The 20,426-nt window shown below is 60.5% G+C and overlaps 1 protein-coding gene across 1 annotated transcript in view; it reads right to left on the reverse strand.

Moving 5' to 3' along the window:
- Nucleotides 1-4,621: 4,621 nt before the first annotated feature.
- The window catches only part of CACNA1I (calcium voltage-gated channel subunit alpha1 I), a 104,659-nt gene continuing 88,854 nt past the window's right edge, over nt 4,622-20,426 (reverse strand). Inside the window, exons 26-36 of the mRNA XM_045779846.2 lie at nt 19,864-19,973; nt 19,096-19,229; nt 18,167-18,237; nt 15,449-15,527; nt 14,624-14,745; nt 13,888-14,226; nt 13,526-13,672; nt 13,026-13,148; nt 11,308-11,473; nt 9,897-10,096; nt 4,622-8,921 (exon numbers count right to left, since the gene is read on the reverse strand). Coding sequence (XP_045635802.2) covers nt 8,295-8,921; nt 9,897-10,096; nt 11,308-11,473; nt 13,026-13,148; nt 13,526-13,672; nt 13,888-14,226; nt 14,624-14,745; nt 15,449-15,527; nt 18,167-18,237; nt 19,096-19,229; nt 19,864-19,973 — 2,118 coding nt within the window. The 3' untranslated portion in view covers nt 4,622-8,294. The remainder of the gene's footprint in view (nt 8,922-9,896; nt 10,097-11,307; nt 11,474-13,025; nt 13,149-13,525; nt 13,673-13,887; nt 14,227-14,623; nt 14,746-15,448; nt 15,528-18,166; nt 18,238-19,095; nt 19,230-19,863; nt 19,974-20,426) is intronic.

A 20,426-nucleotide genomic window follows, 5' to 3' on the forward strand; every position in this document is an offset into this window, starting at 1 on the left:
TCCCCGCGTGACAACGCCCAAGTTGGGGCTTGCAGGCTGAAGTCCACAGAGCCCAGTGAAGGAGGCAGAGGGGAGGGGGATGGGATAGGAAGCCACTCTGGTTTGGGGGGGAGGCCCAGAGCACCCAGAGAGCCTTGCACGGGTGGGGCAGGCACAGACAGGATCAGAGAGTGTTTCTGGGTGCAGAGTCAGAGGGGACATGGCAGGGAGACCATGAGCAGCCTTCCAGGGCAACCGAGGCAGGTGTATGGGCGGGATGCAGCCCACCTCTACCGCCCATGGCCCAGGTGAGTCCCTTCCCTTCTCTGACAGGCTTGCCAGATTCAGCCAATAAAAATTCAAACTTCAGATAACAGATTACTTTTTAGTGTATGTCCCCAATATTGCACACTTCCGCTTAAAAAATTATTCGCAGTTTAAAATTTAACTGTGAAATTCAAATTTAACCATGTGTCCTACATTATCTGTCGAACCTACTGTGTGAAGGGTCGCTGATGCCTCTGCATGGCCGTCTCCCTCTCCTCCTCCAGGCCTTGGCTCACTGGACTCTTTTCTGGGGGGCCGTCCCTGACCACTAGGGTGGAAGGACCCTCCCCCTCCCGCAGCCCCTCCCCGTCACACACATCGCCTGCTCCATTGCCTTCCTGACACTGGCCGGGCTCTGAGACAGCCTTGCTCATGGGTCTGTTTGCTCTTCATTAAACGTCCCCCACACTGAGATGCTGGCTCACGGGGGCCCAGACCTGTCCCTACACCCCAGCACCTGACACAGACCTCGCACATAGCAAGTGCTCAGCAAATACCTTCTGAAGGACAGAAGGGGTGTCACCCTGGGGGGGGCAGTCGAGAAGGGGAACCGGAGGATGTGGGTGGTCTGGGGGCACTGTGGGTTTGCCATGTTTGCCCACCCTGCCGCCTCCCACTGGCGACTCGTCCACTGTCCTCTGAGGCTCAGGGCTGCCTCGCCAGGAAACAGAGCTGCCCCTGGCCTGGCCCAGATATGGGGTCTGCAGGTCCGACGCAGGCCAGCCCAACCTTGTCGGCTGCCCTTCCCCACAGGACCAGCCTCCTGTCCACACAGTCCCGAGGCAGCCACGTTCCCATGGCAACGGCAATCGGAGGTCACAGCGCTGGAAACCAGAGGAGGCCTCCCTCCGGGAACACCACCACCGAGTCAGAATCTAATTTTCATCACAGCCATAACAGTGGTTTCGCATAATGGTACACACGTGAATACCTGACGTGCCAGTGCTTATTTGGTTAAAATTCATGAATTCAGGTCAAAGTAAAAAGTGCTGGTGGCTGAAGTTTTTCATTCCCTGAAAGTATTCTTGGGTGTCATTTGTTTGTTTTTAAGTCAGTCTCTCTCCTTGGCAGCAACTTGCTTTTAATCCCATTATTAACGGATGAGGGAGGGGAAAGCAGAGCAGCGCTGGGCTCCCAAGGGCCCCAGCAGCTCTGGAGGGAGCCACGCGGCAAAGGTGACAGTCACCCCCAGCACCGCCTCCCTGTGTGACCCAGAGCACATCCTTCCGTCTCTCTGGGCCTCCGTTGCCTCTGGTAGAGACGTGAGGGAAGGGTTTAGCTGGTTTTCAAAATCGCGTCTGCTTCCAAGACACAGGCACGCAGCTGACATTTGCTGAGGCCCAGCCTGGCCCCAAGCTCTGGGCCGGGAGGAGGGGCTGTGGTCACTGCCTTGCAGCTGGGACTCAGTCAGGAAACAGACAAAGCCATGGAGCAGCGGGGGGAGGCTTCCTGGAAGAAGTGACATTTGAGATGAGGCCTGAAGGGGTAAGTGAGAGTGACCCAGGGGAAGGGGAGAAAGGGAACAGGTGAGGCTAGCGGGTGGGCCTGGTCCTACAGAGCAAGGCTCAGGTGTTCAGGGCCAAGGCAGTGTTTGTGACAGAGAGGGAAGAGGGTGCCCACTCAGCCAAGGGGTGGCCACCACGAGGCCTGGGTCCCCCAACACTGGTCACACCAGCAGTAGGGCCCGGGCACCGTGGGTGGGACCCACGTGCAAGGAACCGCAGGCAGGGCCATACTGGGATCTTCTCTGGGGACTCAGTGCCCAGCCGGCTCAGGCAGGACCCACTAGCTGCTGTTAGTCACCTTGTCATCTTCCTAAGGATTAGTGGAGGGAAAGGAGCCAGAATGTGCCTGAGGCCTCTGGTCTGCCAGCTGAGCGGGGCCCCGCTCACCTGCCCCTCTTGACCCAGACCTGGGCCCTCCCTCTGGCAGGCAGCCGGGAGAGGTCACAGGCAGAGAGAGAGGCCTGGGCTGGGGTAGAGCTGTGGGGTGGGCAGCGCACGGGTGGCCCTCAGAGGGAGGGTAAAGCCTGGGAAAGGACAGCCGAGGACAGGCCTGGCCGCCAGCGTCCTGGAACAAGGAGGCAATGGCAGGGTGAGGACAGACACCGCAGGAGCAAAGACTGGAAGGGGAGCTGCAGGAAACGAGGCAGTGATGGGGGTACACCTGCCGAGGGGTCAGGATGTTATCTCACGGGCAGCCCAGGGCCGTGGAGAAGTGAGGGGTCCACTGGGCCCCGTGGGAACACGGTGCCGGCTGCTGGGGGCTGTGGACCGGAGGAGCTGGCCTTGGCTCTGGGAGGTCTGTGACCGGACACGGTCCCCCCAGATGCTGAGACTTTAGCAGGCAGCAGAGTGGGGAGAAGGGGAAAGGGCGCCCCGGAGAGGCTCACGGCAGGTAGGAGGGCAGGTTTGGGGATGGGTCGATGGCGGCCGAGGCAGAGCGAGGAGTCAAGGCCAGCGCCCTGGTTTTCAGCAGAGGCTGGGAGATGGGCGAAGGCCATCTAGGGATCTGGGATCTGTGGAGGCTGAGGTGCCAGGTGGGGGAGTCCAGCAGCTCTGTCTCAAGGGGCTGGGAGAGGAGGGGCTGGAACCAGGGATCACCCCCAGAGCCCGGGTTCCGTGGGGACCTCTTGGCCCAAGATCCCCAGCTGGGCGGCTAACCCAGGCCTCACAGGTGAGAAGTGGGGCTCAGGGTGGGCAGCTGGCCGGCCCAGGGCCACATGGTTCAGACAGGCCTGGGCCTCCCTTGGACTCGGAGGCCTGCTCTGTCGAGCCCTACCCAGCTTTGTCATGTGAAAATGGGGGTAAGATCCCTGTCTGGAGAGGGTAGGCGGCCCAGGAGCCGGGGCCAGGCCTGCTGTCACAGATCCAGGCACCGTGGCCAGTGCGGGTCCTACACTCAGGGGCACATGTGTACATGCATGAACCTCAGCCCGGCCCTCTCTCCCGGGGCCCCACTGCTTTGTCGACAGGGAGGCAGACACCCCCCTCCCCCGGTTGAAAGGCCTCTAAGGAGCCCCCCGAGACTCCCAGAGCAGGAAAGTGCAGGGCTCTGAGCAGGTGGACGGTCGGCCTGGAGCGCAGTGTCCGGGTCCCTCTGAGGAACCTGGATGATTTCTCGATTAGGTCCAAGAGCGGCAGCAGCCACCAGAAAGGGATCACAAGACAAAAACGGGGAGCACAGGGGTGAGAGGACAAAGGGTGGCCTTGGCTCACCCCATTCTCTAGAGTGGGCGGGGCCTCAGAGATGGAGGTGCGGCACTGGAGGTCATACCCGATCCCGAGGTCCCCGTGTCCCTGCCCAGCCATGCCTCTGAGGAGGAGAGAAAGGACACATAAGGGGGACAAGAAGAGGCCCAGATGAGGCTGATGGGAACGGGCAGGCCCTCTAGCCGCCAGCTTGGCTGTTCTGCTCTCCCAGCCTGTCGATGCCCAGTCTCTGGACCTCTCTGGGCCTCTTGCCTCACCTAAGAGGGCAGCAATGACAGCTACCCTTCCCAGGGACAAAACCCCAGCCCGGTGTATTCCCTCCTCCCAGCAAGTGCACAGCAATCTTTCTCGGGCAGTGTGTCCCTTTCCTGGTCTTAGGCAGGTGTGCCACCCCCATCCCCTGGATCCCAGAGTTCAGGCCTGACCAATCAGAGCGTGGCGTCTCCATGGCACATACCCAAGCCAACTTGGGACTTGGCCAGACTGTCAGGGAGGGAAGCTTTCATTCTTCGGGGGATGGGTAGACAGCCCCTAAGCCTGGGCGGCTGGTGGCCACTAGGAGGGGAGGGGAGTAAATGCAGAAGGAAGCAGATCCAAGAGCTGAAGAGAGCCTGTGTCCTAGTAACATAGTTGGAGGGCTTGATCCAACGACACCTGAAGCTAGCTCCATCTCTTGAACCACGAGTTGTTTGCTCCTTGTTTTTTTCTTTCCTCTCTCTTTTCCTTCCCTCTCTCTTTTTCTTTTATTCTTAAGCTCATTCAGGTTGGGCTTTTGTCCTTTGCAGCCAAGAGAATCCTAATACCCATGATAGGAATTCCATTAGCAGTGCCAAAGGTGAATCGATTATTCTCCTGTGTGACCCTCCCACGCAGGCCCAGCATCTTAGCTACAGAACCAGAGCGTGAGAGCCAGGCTCCACCCCCTTCGCGGCCCAGCAGACCCCAGGCGGGAGAAGACCCTCCCATAGGGTATTTTTCTAGGTCCCACACGCCCTAAGCCCCACAGCTCGAGCTTGATGGAGAACCTCTCACCACCCCACCCCGGGAAACCCCCAGCTCAGCACCACCCTGCAAAAGAAAGAAAAGCACAGGCACACGGAAAATTTCTGAAATAGGCTTCTGGGTTTTTATTCAAAACAACATGGTGGCAGCTGCCACTTGGTTTCTCTACGCCTGGGCCATCTGGGCCTGCAGGGACCAGCGCCGTCAGCAACTAGGAGGGAAGTTCATTCTCACCATAGAAACTGTACAGCCACTCAAGAGTGCGATAGTCACAGCGGCAGGGCCGGGCCAAGGGCTTCCTGGAGGCAGCGACCTCCGCCTCCGCCCCAGGCCCTAGCCAAGCCCAGGCTCCACCAGGAACACTGATTATTGCACAAAGACAAAAAGAGTATGTGTATCTGGGCTAAAGAGCGGCTTCTAAGACCCCAAGCCCTTACACAGCGCAGCAAAGAGGGCCAGACATGGCCCTAGAAACAAAAGGCTCCAGGGGAAGGATGGGCGGGGCGGGGGGAGACAGGCCAAAGGGGTGGTACTGTGCACGCTTTATCCTTTAGGGAGCTGCCAGGTGCAAAGAAGGCTGGGCAGGGGACAGGAAGAGGGTTCGGCCGGGGTAGGCCACGGCCCCATCAGGTCTTGGGTCCATGTGCGCAGATGCCAAGGTTCCTGGCAGCCACCACTCCGTACAGCCCTGCAAACAGACGGCTTGGGGAGTCCCGTCCCAAGTTCCCCACTCTCCCTGGGGCCAGATCCGTGTGCGTTAGGGCGCGTTTGTGCTTTTGTGATGAATGGGTCACAGGAACAGGAGGGCAGAGGGGCCATTCAGCCCGCCCTCGCCCATTCTGGCTTGTCCCAGCCAGCCGATCACGGCTTCCCTGATCCCCTAACTCCTGTAGCTCCCAGAACAAAGCCCAGTGCTTGGGAACAGCGTCTGGAGCCCCCCGGGGAATAAGCTCCCTCTCCCACGACCACAGCCCCTCCCACCCCTGAGCAAGCCTCTACCTTCAGCTATTCCCACCTCTAGACACACCCTGCTCTGTCCTGCCCGGCTTCGCTGGGGCCAGTCCCTTTGCCTAGACTGCCCTCCCCATGTGTCTGCTCATTCCGGGGCTGCAAGGATGAGGATAAAGGGATGGCTTCATGTCAGACACACCACGGTGTGTTCCCTGCCCAGGCACCTATCACCTGGTGACATCGGAACGTCACTTCTCTGTGTGTGAAAGAGCAGTGCACACCGCTCGGGGCTGCCATGAAGATTAAAGAAGATGACACGCAGGCCCGGAAAACGGACGCTGTTGACAGGTGTCAGAGGCCAACCCCTTGAACCCCAATCCATCCTCTACTTGGGTCTTTCCAGGTCCCACATCCCTCTTCAGCATTCCAGCACCCACGTCCCTCCAGGAACGTGCTGGCATGCACACCTAATGTGCGTGCGGCCTCCCCTCCAGCCATGGTGGCTCGGGCCCAGCGCCACGCTGGGAGGGAGAGAGAGGGAGAGCACCTGGGCCCTCTTCTTCCCCAGATGAGCACCCCCACCCCAAAACAGCAAGCAAGGGAAGCCAGCACAAGGCTCGCCAGAGCAGGCAGCTTGGGACTTGGGCCCAGCCTCCCCCGACCCAGCTGAGAGCTGCTGGGAGCAGCAGCGGGCAGGACCCCAGGTCCAGCTGCTCCCTGAGAGGGAAGCTAGACAACCATCCCGCTGGGGGCTGCTATCCTGGGAGGGGGTTCAGTGCCTGGGCATCACCTTGGTATCCGTACAGCGGCCCACCATCCACACTTCGAGGGGGGGAGAGCCAAGCTCCAGAGGGCTGACTCGGGTCTGACCACCGCGCTGGCCCACTCCATGGTGCCAGCAGAGACCCGCAGGCAGCTTCCGCCTTCTGGCCCCCACTCCTGTTGACCACTGGGTGCACTCTTCCCTACCCCACATACCCAGGTTCTGGCCCCCTGCAGAACTCTAGGGCACGGAGGCACCCTGAGCTGGCCACTTCAACTTCTCCAGGCCTCAGTTTCCTCATGTGGGAAGTGGGCCTGCCCACCCTTCCACTCCCCGGACCGGCTCCGAAAGGCAGGGCTCTGCAGACCGCAAAGCCTGAGTCGCTCGCCGCCTCCTCCCTTTGCTGCAGTGCCCAGGCCCCAAGCGCCCAGAAGGTACCCAGAGCCCATCCAAGCAGCCAACCCCCCAGTACCACTTGCCAGCCTGGCCCAAAGTCAAGTTCTTTAAGTTCAGGGTCTGGGAACGAGGACAAGGGCCCCTCCGCAGGGCCCTGCTGAAGCCATCTGAGAGCTCACAAAGGCAAAGGGCCCGGTTATTGCTGGAAGTGTAGCGTCTCCCCAACTTGCAGCATTTTCCACCCCAGGACTCCGCCTGTCTGCAGACCGCCTCTACCACCACGTTCCCAATCGTCTTCTTTAAAGAGACCTTAAATCCACTCACTTTTGAAGACTTTCCCTCGACCTGAGCAATGTCTGTGGAATCATGGGTTCAATGTACTGTTTATTTCCTAATAAATACTGAAATAAATGCATATCTATTCAAAGAAAAAATGCCCGACTGTGAACCCATTTGGGAAGCACTGCTAGAGTGTAACCTGATCTGGAGCCTGGGAAAGTGGTGGGGGCAGGAGAGCGAGGCTGGTCCCAGGGCTAGGCAGGTGCCCCCACCCCTGCTTAGAATCCTGTTCTCCCCTGAACTCTACTGGAGGGGGCAGAGCAGCTCAGGGGCGCGGGGGGGGGGGCGGAGCACGACCTCCTGGAATGACCATGGCTCAGAGCCCACCTGGAGGACAGATAAAAGGTGGTAAGTAACGGCCACCACTGACTGCATTAGCCCAGGGCACCCGCAGGGCAGCCTGGCCAGCACAGACCAGGCGGGGACTCCTGGCTTCCAAGCGTCTGCATGCCCTGCTCAATACCCTTTACCCTTCCTCTCTCCTGCTGCCTCCATGCTTGCCCTCGGCCTCCCCGGGGGGCAAAGCCACGGCAGACCCCACCCCTGGAAGTGCCCTGTCCACTGGCTGAGGCCCCTGCCCAGCCTTGGAGCTGCCCTCCACCCCCACCCCGCCCTAAGAAATTACGACTATTCACCCCTGACTTTCCTAAAGAAAGACATCTAACTGGTTGACTAAAAGTGTGTTTTGGGGCGTCTACAAAAGACTGCTCACAACAACTAGACAGTCAGGAACAAGACAGACACCCCAATACGTGGGGGGAGGATCTTAGCGGCGTTTCTTCTTTAAAGGAAAAAAAAAACGCACCCTGAATTTCACCTCTTCTTCTGAGCCTGTCTCCCCAGGCGCAGAAACTTCGGAGGCCTGAGAGCAACTCCCAGCCCAGGGGAGATACCAAAGAGCCCGGCTGCTGACACCCCAGCTGGACCATCTGCCCTGGGGTAGGTCTGGCCCGGGTCCTAAGCATCAGGCAAAAGCCCCGTCCAGGCGCCAGCCCGCACCCCCCTCCCCCCAACTTTAGCACTTTCTGGAAATCATAAGCTCTCAGTAAAAAAAATAAATAAATATATATGTCTGTCTCTCTCTCTATATATGCATATATATATGTATATGTATATGCACGGGAAGGCCCACGGCTGGGGGCCACGGCCGGGGCCACGGCCGAACCTCGGCCAACCCAGGCCCCGCTCAAGCCCACCCTCTCGGCGGCCTGGCGCGGCGGGCCCCTGCGCGACGCCCAGGTTGCGGCCCAAGTATTGCTGCCTGCCCCCGGGCTCCTGAGGTAAAAGAAGGTGAGACGGGGCGTCCGGCGCGGCCCCTGCCGCCTTCATCTCTTCCTCTTGCCCGCCGCGTCCCCCGGCGGCCGCTCCCCCGGGGCCGGCTGCGGCTCGGGCGCTGGGGCGGCGCGGCCCGCGTCCTTGCGGCGCTCGGCGGCCCAGGAGGGGCTCCGGGCCAGGCGGCGGGGCCGGGCGGGGGCGCGCGGGCGGCCGGGGCCGGGGCCGGCGGCCAGGCTGCTGGTGCTGCTGAAGCGGCGCGCGGGCGTGAGCCCCGGCGGCGGCGGCCCGAAGAGGGACGTGAGCGACAGGCTGCTGAGCGTCTCCGAGTGCTCGCTGCCCGCGCCCCCGCCGCCCGCGCCCGCCCGGCCGCCCGCGCCCTCCTCGTCCGACGGGTCCATGGAGTCGTGGTGCGTGCAGCCCGGGCTGGTGGAGCCGCCGCTGCTGTGGCTGCGCTGGTGCGCCCGCAGCCCGCGCAGGCTGAACAGGCCCCGGCCCCGCAGGCTGAGGCGGCGGCGGGTGGCGGGCGACAGGCCGGCCCGGGGGCCCAGGGCGGGCGCGGGGGGCCCCAGGGCGCGCCGGGGACTGTCGCTCAGGGTCAGGCTGTCCTCCAGCGTGGTCTGCAGGCTGCCCGCCGAGCTGCTGCGGCTGGCCTCCAACGACGTGTCGCTCCCTGTGGCCTGGGGAGGGGGGTGGCAACGAGGGCTGAGGGCCGGTGGGTGTCCCCAGTCCCTCGGCTGGGGCAGGCTGCCCATCCCAGAGACGCGGCCACATGCAGCCCCTCCGATCCCTCAGGAACGCCCTTCAGAATACACCCAGGATGGCAGTGCTTCTCCCCTCCACTACAGTACCACCCATCCCAGCTTCTGGTGGCCCTCATGGTGGTCCCTGGCAGTGGCCTCGGACTGCACTCCCTGCCCCACCCCGTTCCTGGGTCCTCGGCTGTCAACCAGAGTCCTCTTACTTAAACGCACTCACACGGTGGCCTGAGGACCCCAATCCAGCCCTCTGGGGAACTTTCTTCCCACCCTCCTCCCCCTCGATCTCCCCCTCCCCCCTGGACCCCTCCCCCCTGGCCACTGCTGCCTGGAAATCCCTTCCCCAGACACCCATGTACCTCACCCCTCACCACCTTCCCAGAGCCTTGAACTGCTCCCCCCATAACCCCTTCCTGGTGCGATGTTCTCCCTAGCATGTATCACTCCCAAATAGACTACGGGTTTTATGCATTTCTTTTGGCGGACCATCTCTCGTCTCGCACCCCTGCAACACATACACTGAACAGTACACTGTAAGCCATGAGACAGGGATTTCGTGTTGTTGCCCGCTGTAGCCTCTGAGCCGCGCATACAGCCTGGCACCTAGCTGGGACCAGCAGCAGGACTAGCTCGGGCCCAGCTCTGCTTCCAGCACACTGTGGGAGCCGGGGCGGCTCCTGCTTCTCCCTAAACCCTGGTACCCCACCCCCCTCAACAGCGTGGCCTTTCTGCCCTGTGCTCCGTGCCCTCTGCATGCCCAGGATGCAGCCCTGACCAGTGCGGTACAGGTGATCCTACCAGCCAGACCTCCCATCCCCCAGACCTGCCCCTCCCTCTCCACCCTGACTCAGATGTCCCCCAGCAGGAAAGCTCCTGCAGACGGGGAGGTGCCCATACCTGCCGGAGGAGGCTACAGTTGACACTCGGTGACCGCAGGGATGCCCAGGAGCCCTGCAGGGCGATCTTGGGGAGGGTCCCAGCGCCAGGGCCCTTCTCCTGCCCTTTCTGGCTGGCAGACACCGCAGGATGGAAGAACTCCGCAGGCATGGGCAGGAGCGGGCTGGAGGGATCCGGGGAGAAGGGCCTCGGAGGCGCAGCTGGGGAGGGAGGAGAGGGGGCTGGGGAGTGGGCTCAGCTGGTGGGCCCCTGGAGGGTGCCTTCTAGGCCAGCAGGCAGAGGGCTTCCTCACAAATTGGCTGTGGAACCGAGGGCAAGTCTCCCGCTCTGAGAGTCGGTGTGTCCATTGCGAAAGCCAGAAAGAAACACTCAGCCAGCCGCTCTGATTCCTGGCCACTGGGCAAAGACAAGCTTTCAGAGCCAGTGGACCCAGGCTCGAGGATCCCTGAGTTCCTTCCTCTTCGAGACAGGGACCCCGGGCTGGACAGCTTGAATGTCCCAGCGGGGGAGGAGGGCTTCCTATGCTTTGCCGTCTTATTATTTAAGGAATACACAAACGGTTAACTAAAGGGGATGGGATTTTATTCAACCAGAATGGCTCCTGGGTCCTGTGCCCTGACTCTGGTCCAGGAAGTCTGGGGTCTTGGCAGCTCGGCCATCAAGGCCATTGGCTTTAGGGAGAGTCCTTACAAAAATCACTCCACCCTCAGCTCCTGCAATGAGCTCGATGCCAGGCCTTTGAGAAAGTATCTGGGGTGGGCTCAGGGTCTTGGGGGTCTCTCTACGGCTGGGCTCATCTCTCTGCCCTCTTCCCCAGCCAGTGCTGTGGAACCAGATTCCCATCACCCTCCAAGAGGACTGGAGGTGAAGGTGAGCCCGAGTGACGAACAAGGGAACTAGGTCCTCTGTCCTCTGCCCACAGCCCAGCCACAAGCCCAAAGCATGAACACAGGACGCTGAGGGTAGGGTGGAAGGAAAAATTTCAGGACACTTTACAGTGGGCTTTCCGATGTTCGAAATCACCTTATCTGAAGATCTGTGGGATAAACACCTCTCAAATTCAGCTCTAGAAAAATACCGCAATAATTTGGCAGCTTTCCTTCTGCTTAATAACAGCCATGTGTGACCCGTTTCCCTTTTCACCACAGCTCCTAGGAGCTCAGCATGAATCTCCCATTAGACCAGGTTGCCAGATAATTATTATCTCACCTCTCTGTATTATCTGGCTCTTTTATCACTGTTGTATCAGACCTGAGAGTCCCATCTTTTATTGTCCGTTAACTGTCTGGTTCTTTCTGGACTCAATATAATTGTCTGGGCAGAGACACTAAGAAAAACACTCAGCCAGCCCCTCTGAAACAGTCGCCAGAGATCGGGGCTGTAGGGAGCCGATGGGGGCTCCCCCCCTCACCTCGGCTGCTCTCCTGTTTCAGCCAAGACCGGACGGGATTGGACGGGACCGCCTCCCTCTCCCACAGGAAGTTCTCAGGATCCGACGAGACAGCCGTGTTGGACAAGGGGCAGAAGCACTCGCCCACCTCTCCTGCGTGCATGGGCTCAGGTATGTCTGGCTCAGCCTGCATGAAAGAGAGAGAGGCGGGTTAGGGTGGTGGACAGGAGCCTGCCACAGCTGCCTTTATGCCCCTGCTCCACAGCCCTTTGCTCGGGCCACTCTCATTGCCCAAGATGGCCTTCTCCTCGCCTCTTCCACCTGGCCAACGATGGTCATCTTCCAAAACGCAGGTGAAAGGGCCCCACCTCCAGGAAGCCCTCTCTGGTGTCCCAGGCAGGTTGCAGTTTCCTGCTCACTCCTTGCTTGGCCCTGAGATCCCAAGGGTCTTCCTTGTCTCTGCAGCCAAGCGCCTGGTACAGACCCGGGCGCAGTGCAAAAGTCAAGTCCAAGTTGGTGAAGGTATCAGAAGACAGGTCAAGCGGCTGCAGGGGCCTCCCTGTGAGCAGGATCGTGGGCAGGCCCCTTCCCTTAGCCGAGCCTCGGCGTCCACATCCATAAATGAGAGAGTAAGCCCTCCTTCCTGGGTCTGGCACTCAGAAGCTGGCTGGCAGTCCTTCCGGCACTCCCTGGGCCCAGCCTTTGCTCAGGCCTGCAGCCCAAGGTGACCCTTGCCCAGCAAGCTCCTTCCAGAGCTGCCTCAGGGCCCCCTTCCAAGGCAGATGGACCCCCTATGACTTGCTCTATGAGCCTAGAATAAAACCCGACTACACCTGCCGAGGCCCAGTCAGGCCCCAGAAACAGTGCACCCCAACACCCTGTGTGGGAGAGCAGCACAGGGGTGCAGGGAGATGCAGGAAGGGGCTGAGTGGGGGTGGTGGGGGTTACAGGAGTTAGGGAGGGGATGCAGAGGGCAGGGAGGGGACTGGAAGCCGGAGCTGATGGACGATGGCCCAGGGGGACAGTAGTGCCAGACCCAGGCTGCCCTGCAATCCAGGGAAAAGAGGCTCTCACAGGCAGGGCCGCATCCCTACCTCAGTCCAGGCAGTGCCTCTCCCTCCACAGCTGCTCTCGGCCTTGAGGTCACAAGCCCAGCGGCAGACTTCTGCCTAAGTCTGCCAGATGAACCATGGCCCTTCCGGGTCTCTGGGCCTCCTCAGATGGCCCATCTCAGGGGCAGAGCTTGGGGACCAAGCTGGGTGAGGAGAGCAAGCCGCTTCACTGCTCAGAGCCCCCGCATTTACTCAAGTGCTAAATGGGCCAAGTCATCCCTAATGCCAACAGCTGGCACACAGACAAACTGAGTGCAAGCCGGCACATAGTAGGTGCTTGTCTCTGGAGCCCCTCTCCTCCATCCTCTTCAGCCTCGAGCACCCCTCCACCCCCCACCATGAGTTTGTCCTGCTTGGAACAACCCCTATTAAATGGATAAAAAATATCCAAAGAAACAAGGAGTAGCTGAGGCCGCTGAATGCCATGACTGGGGTCCTGGCTGGGCCTGCTGCTGTGGGCCTTCAGGTCAATCGCTCCACCTCTCTGAGCCCCACTGCCCTGAGCCCCACTGACCGACAAGAGAGGAGGGCCCGTCACTCAGAAGGTGCCGCTTACATTTTGGTGCGTTGGGAAGCAGCAGCGTCAGCCTGCAAAGACAGCCCCACTAGCCCACTGGGGCTGCTCACCCTGCTGTCTCTGGGGCCGAGTGGGCAGGCTGCAGGATCCTCCAGACTCAGGTCATCACCCAGCAGGATGGAGGAGGACTTGTCTGAGTTCAGGGAGAAGGCCTCCGTCTCGGCCAGCTGCACCTGCAGGAGAAGTGGCCGCCTCAGGTCAGCCCGCGGGCTGGGATGGGGCAGGCCCGGTCCTCCAGAAAGACACAGGCACGTGGTTAGAGGGGCAGAGATCTGCTGAGCGCGGACGCTATGCCACCATGCACAGGGGGCCCAGTCTGGACAGGGGGTGGGGGATAACACGATGGCGTCACCGTCGGCACAGTGCTAGGCTGGGGCCGGCCCGAGGGCAGCCTCATCGCCATGGACTATGAACTCCAAAGCTGGTCCACTTGCCCCTTGAAGCTGAACAGCGTCGGTCAAGTCGGCCCAGGCCCTTCCCTTGGGCTGGCCCCTACCAGGCTCCACGCCGCACCCAGCACAAGGCGCAGCGCCCTCCGAGCCGCTGTTACCTCTTGCTTATCATGGTGACACTTCTCACAGCCGGCCGGCGAGGAGTAGTGATGGAAGATGGAGCCGGACAGGTTGTCGATGATGGTCAGCTCCCCCTCCAAGGAGTCCTTGATGATTAAAGAGACGCTGTCCAGCCACAGGTTCTCCTAGGCGGACGGGGACGGGGTGGGGACAGGCGGGATTATCGGCCGGGTCCAGGGGGACTGCGGGGTGGGCGGGGCCCAGCCCCCTCATCACAGGGTCACCCCATCAACGGAGCCGAACAGGGCGGGGCCCAAAACGACCCAGGTCTCTGCCTGAGGCCTCGGAAGCCCGGCTGCCCCTCCAGCCCCGTGGTGCCGCCCTCTGCACCCCTGCCCACCTGGGCCGGAGAGTAGCAGCGCCGGCACAGGCGGCCCTCGGCGTCGCCCCCACCGCCCGCCCCGCCTGGGCCCCGGCCAGGTGCCCCCGGGGAGCTGGCGGGCGGCCGCGGGCTGGGACCCAGGCCGTGGGCCATCTCGAGCTCCAGCTCGGCGTCCATCTCGGCGTCCTCCTGGGCCTCCTTGTTGCTGTCGTCCAGGTGCTTCATGAGCACGGCCACCACCACGTTGATGAGCACGAACTGGGCCGTGAGCACGAAGCTGACGAAGTACAGCGGCGACACAAACTGCAAGCTGCTGAGGCAGCTGCGCTCGTCGTGGGTGCAGTCCCGCAGCGTGTCCTGCGCCCGGGGCGAGGCTCCGTGAGGGCCGCGGCCTCACCTCTGCCCTCCGTGAGCCCCGCCCAGGCCAGGGCTCTCCACCGGGCGAGGACGCGCGGTGCCTGCAGCCCCCGGCCCTGGGCTATGGGCCCCAAGGTCCCTCTGGCCCTGGGCGGAGTCGTGTCCCCGAGAATCCGAGCACTGATCCCAGAGCAGCAGTTGGGGGTGGACGGAGAACGCTTTCCGGGCTCATCTCCACCTCGCTGGGCTTCAGAGCCCCAGGCAGCTCCCTGGGCATCCCGCAGCCCTGCACTCCCCTCCTGCATGCAGTGGAGTACTGGGTGGGAGCCCTAGCTGTCAGGACCCTCACCCCCAGAACCCAGCCTGCTTGCTCCCTCCCCAGCCTGCCCACAGGTACCTTCATGATCCCATTCCAGTTGTCGCCAGTGGAGACCTGGAAGAGCGTGAGGAAGGCCATGCCGAAGTTCTCGAAGGTGGCATGCCGGCTCATGCCCTCGCATGGGTTCTCATCATTGCAGACTGAACGGAGAGAAGAGGTCAGCCCTGTCCCACTACAGAGGCCCCTGCCCAGCCTGCCCTGCACCAGGGCCTCCCAGCCTCATCTCAGGATCCCCAATCCTTAGAGGTGCGTGTAGATTGTGTCTAGCCCACAGATGGAGAAACTGAGGCTCAGGGAGGGGCACGCAAGCTGGCCCTCAGACTCTGGGGAGCCTGGCTCCTCCCCTCACTTGTGGATCAGGTCCTGAGAGAAAAGATGCAGGGATGAGGGCCAGCCCCTAAGGGAGCCTCACTTTCTGAAACCAACCCTGTGCAGGGCTGGCTCGGCATGAGCTGTGTCGCCCTCGGCCTGGGCCCTGCCCGCTCTGCTCACTGGGGCGGTGCTGGCTCAGGACGGCCACTGGCACATGGGGCCAGAGGGGGCATCCTGGGAGGTCAGACAGCTGGGGGTCTCCAAGTCAGGGGTCCACTGCACAGGCCGAGGGTATGCAGCTGGGTCCAGGCTGGCATCACTCAGAGGCCACTACCCACCCCGGGGGAGGGGGTCAATGGCCAAGGGTCACCCCCCCGTCCCCCCACAGGCCTGCTGTGGGGGCATCTCCCCGATACAAAGACCCTGATGTGACACTCTGCCGGTGTCTCCAGCTTCTCCACCCTGCTAAGGCCCTCCCCCAGGGCCCTTCCGCCCCCTGGCCAGCCCAGGCCTGCTGCGGGAGTCACTCACCCAGCTTCCCAAACAGCTCCACGCCCAGCGCGGCGTAGATAAAGAACAGCAGCATGAAGAGAAGGCCCAGGTTGCCCACCTGCGGGGGAGAGCAGGGGGCGGGGCCACCCTGAGGGTCAGGCTCTGTGCCCAGGGCTGCCACCCCCGCAGTGGCTTCCCGGGGGAGGCCAGGTCCAGCACGGGGCAGAGTAACAAAATGCATGTAGAGCCTTTCCCCTGAGCCACCGGTTTCAAGCACTTCTGATGCATTAGCTCGCTTACTCCCCGCAGTGATCTATGAACTACATGCTACCCCATTCTTGAGATGAGAAAGACGCGTCCTGAGTGGTGTAGTGACTTGCCCGAGGTCACACAGCTAGTGAGTGGGAGGACTGGGATTCAAACCCAGCAGGCTGACCCCGTGCACACAATCACTCTTCCACACACGCGTGTGGTAGGTCACGTCCCACGAATGCATGCAGACAGCGGGGGGGGGGGGTGTGTGTCTCAGCAACCATGCTGCTTCCTCCACGACGCCTGCCCGGATCCCTCCAGGAAGCAGTCTGACAGTGTGAGAGTAACCCGTGTGTCCCTGTCACCATGCTCTGTCCTTGAGAGCAGGGACATGACTGGATTAAGTCGGATCTGCCTTCTCCGGCCAGCGCAGGGCCTGGCCATGGAGGGAAGTGAGCAGAGGAATCAGGCAGGATTGTGAGCCCCAGAAGCTTCCTGTAAACCCAGCCACCCCCATCCCACGGCTCCTGTGGGAACAAAATACCCCAGATTATAAACCTATTTCAAATCCATCCATACGCTGGAGACCGCCTGTAACTCATGCTATGGATAAGATAAGGCTCGAACGTATCCTTGCCCTAGAAATGGAATATCTCCTGGAACCCTCAGAAGGCCTGCATGAATAGAATCAGAAGAGGGTTTGCATTAATTGTTGAAAACTAAACCATGTTAACCACAACCTCCTAATGTTTCTCTGCTCCAGAGGAGGATTTCCTTCTGAGCTGTTGTACAATCACACCAATTGTGCCTAATTAAAAGATGCTCGCTCGTTAGCAGTACAAGCACTTACCGAGCACCTACGAGCAAGGGAGTGAGCGTGGCCCTGGCCCTCAGGGCGGCTTCCCACCCTCTGCAGGCCCAGGTGAGCAGCGCTTCTTAACCAGGAAGGACCTCACCTTCCCCCTCAGTGCCTCCTTCACCCTCAGCGTCTCCCAGAGCCAGCTCGTTGGCCTCCCTGCCTCCAGCCTCTCCTGCCACCCACTCCTAAAAGGCAGCTCTGCTGGAGGCCTCCCTTGTCCAGAACCTCTCACGATGCCCACTGCCCACAGGATAAAGCCCGAGTCTGCTGTCCTGGCATCGAAGCCCTTTGTGACCTAGCCCCTTGGACTCCCTCCCAGCCTGATCTTCCCACCCCAGACTCCGGCCAGCTGGAAACCAGACCACATTTGCATATTCTGTTCTCCCTACAGGGAACACCTTCTCTCTGGCTTTACCTGGTAAATGCCTCTGCCCCATCCCTCAAAGCCCAGGTCACAGGTCACCTCCTCTGAGGAGCCTTCCTTGCTGCCTCCTCCCTCCGCATGGGGCAGAGCCTGGTGGGAAGTGTCATTTTCATAGCACTTTACACAGAACGGAGAAAATGTCCAATGTCTATATGGCAGCTAATACATTTGGAGGGTGAGTCCCCCATCCTACGTGGTACTTGGCACGTGTGTCTCTTCAAGTGCTGATGTGACTGTAATTACTATTATGTTTCCTACTTGAAGCTGGGACCTCCTGGGCATCTCCATGTGACAAATTCCTCCGAAGGGGTTTCGTGTTAGGAAAAACCACACCTTTTCGAATGAACACCCCTGCTTGCTTTCCCTCCAGACCTGAGGAGAGCCGCGCTGCTTTCCCTGTGTAAGGGGGCTGCTGGGACGCCCACAGCAAACTTGAGAGCGGAACTCTAGCATCCTTAGCCCCTGTCCCTGAGACAATTAGCCTTGCTCCCGCCTTCCCAGGGCTGTTAATCTTTTATCCTCATTTTTATCGTGCTGGATTCGTGCCCTTTTTGTAAGATGCCTAAAATTCCTGAAGACTAGATGAGTCATAATGAATAAATGAATGTGTATGAGGCTCACCTCAGAGCAGAGGCCACCCTGGGGGGAGGGAGGAGGGGGGCCCTAAGGAGCCAGGACAGTGGGGGAAGGGAGCACTGGGATTGCGGAATTCCCCAGAGGATGAAACACGCACCCTCTGTGGCCCTGACCCTCTCTCCCTTCCACTGGCCAATGGGATGGAGGTGGGGGGAGGGGTGTGATTTCCTACTTCCTAGGGTTTCCACCCGGGGTCAGGGTCTCATACTGTCCCCACCAAACATGTCATATCTGAACCTCCCATTCACATCACCACCTCCTCCTGCCAAGCCCCCCTGCAAGGTCAAGCTCAAAGTCCCCTGATGTCTTCCCTGATTTCCCCGAGGAGTGTCAGGACCCCCCCCCCCTTCCCCACACGGCCCTGAGGCAGCCTGGAGACTCCTGAGGGCCGCATATGGGTCCTCAGCGCACAGCTCAGGGCCAGGAACAGAGCGGGCACTGTGAGCCCTTGATCAGGAAGAAAGAGGCAGAGGGGGCCCTTTCCCTCTATCACAGCCCCGGGCTCAGGGCCAGCTGGAGAAGGGAAGTCAGGGCCTGTGAGACACCGGCACCAGCCTGGCGGGCCCCCAGGAGGAGGGACTCTTACCTGGGGTAGAGCTTGCACCACGGTGTCCAGCAGGGCGCGCATCCCCGTGGCCATCTTCAGCAGCTTCAGCACTGCGGGCGACACCCCGCCCGCGCACTCAGCCCAGGGCAGCGGGGGTGCGCGGGTGCGCGTGCGTAAGTGAGGAGGAGAAGGGAGACGCCGGAGGAGCGTGTGAGCAAAGGGGACCGCTCTGTGATGCCGCACCATACGTAGGTGGGTGCCGCTGAACACGGGTGTGCACAAAGACACGCGTGCACAAGGTGCGGATGTTGTTGTGAATGTGTCCAAGAGAAGGACGGCACACACACACGGTGGGACCGAAGTGTGTCCGTGAGCCCGTAATTCACCGAGATGAGCCACGGTGCCCGAGTGCCCACATTTCTCCCTTCCCTCTGGCTAAAGAGGGCTCCAGTGTTCCGTGCTGAATTTCTCCGCACCCCCCCTCCCCGCCCCGGGAGCCTGGAGGCGATAAGCTGTTGCAGGTGGGGGAGCAGAAGAGCAAGAGGCACCCGTGCCAGCACTGAGGCAGGTTTGTGAAAGGAGCAGAGGCCCAGTTTTGGGGTGAGGGGGAAGCGAAGGTTGTAAGAAGCACTGGGGACTGTGCGTCCCAGCCAGTGCTGGACCCATGCCCGTGAGGAACTAGAGTTACTTCCCGGTGTCTTCCCAGATGCCCTGAGTTCCTTTCATCCCAACCTGAGACTGGTCCACATGGGTCATGGTGTTACAGGAGGCGGGTGTGGACAGTGGGCGGTGTGCTGGACAGAGCGGTCTGTGGACAAGGGCACGTGAGTGTGTACACACAGGGGGCAAGTGTGTGTGTCTGATAAGTGCTCCTCCTGGCTGCTGTTCTCCCTGCTCAGCAGGAGGCCCGTCATGCCCACATGCCCCTCCCCCTGCCTGCCCCCCACCCCATCACCCTTGCCCCTCACCCCGGGCAATGCGCAGAACCCGCATGATGCGGATGATGGTGGGGTTGATGGGCAGTGCTGCGTTGATCTCAATCTCCTCCAGCGTGATGCCCATGACGGATAGCAGCACAATGGCCAGGTCCAGCTGGTTCCACCTGCTCGGCCGGGCAGAGGAGGGCAGGGATGGGAGGCAGGGTGAGGGGTACTCTGGTTTAGAAATGCCTAGGTTGGGAGGAGCATCCCAGGTCTCCACCCTCCTACTATGCCCCGCGGGGATGTGTGGCCACCCTCCCTACTAGCCCCACCAGACCCCACTGGGTCTGACTCCCTCTCTGCCCCCAACAGCCTCCAGTCCCTGAAGCAAGAGCTAACTAGGCTAAATAAACATCTCTGGCCTTCTGCAGAGGAGGAAGAATGAGCTATGACTTCTAGATCGGAATCCTGAGCCAGCTGCTCCCTCCATGTGACCTTGGTCTAGTCCATCAACTTCTCTGAACCTCACTTTTTCCTCTGAAAAGAACTAGCATGAGGTATGCCCTGTTCTGCCTGTGAGTTATGGAGGACCCATGAGAGATGAGCTGAAGAGAGGTGGGAGAATGCCCTGCATCCACCTGGTGGGACCATAATCACTTCCTGTTCAGAGCTACAGGCAGCACCTGGGGGCCTTCGCCGTCAGTGCCCATGTATTGGTTCCCCCCCTCCGGATGCTCCAGGCTTCCCCAGGGGTCAGGACTGCTTCCCCATCCCGCAGGCCACTCCATGCTGCCCTAGCCCAGCCACGCTGCTCACCGATCCTTGAAGAAGCGCCTCAGCCCAAACGCCACCAGCTTCAGCACAGCCTCCAGCACGAACACAGTGGTGAACATGTAGTTGCAGTATTTGAGAGCCGTCTCCAGGGACTATGGAGTGCAAAGAGAAGCATGATCCAGACCCCATGACCTGCCGCCCACCTTCCTCCACTCGGAAAGTCTCTGCTTTTTAAGGGGAGAATTTAGTCCATTCACATTTAATGCAATGGCTTCTCTATCTGCTTTAATTCCCTCTATTTTAATTAATGTGCACTATTTGTTTTACATTCCTGTTTCTTCTTCCCTATATCTGCTGATTTGGTCCAGTTAGCCCTCTTTGGAGGCAGTATGAGGCAATGGTTAAGGGTCACGGTTAAGAACCAGGCTACTTAGATATGACTCCTGGCCCAGCACACACTCCCTATTCACTAGGTGACCTTGGGCAAGTCACTTGACCTCTCTGGGATTTAGTTCCCAAATCTATAAATGGGGGATGATAACATTACCTACCTCAAAAAGTTGCTGTACAAATTAAGTAAAGTAATAGTCCAGTGCTGGGCACAC

This window comes from Ursus americanus, chromosome 17 (genome assembly GCF_024610735.1).
Source record: "Ursus americanus isolate L20-20 chromosome 17, mUrsAme1.1.p, whole genome shotgun sequence".
NCBI classification, from domain to species: Eukaryota; Metazoa; Chordata; class Mammalia; order Carnivora; family Ursidae; genus Ursus; species Ursus americanus.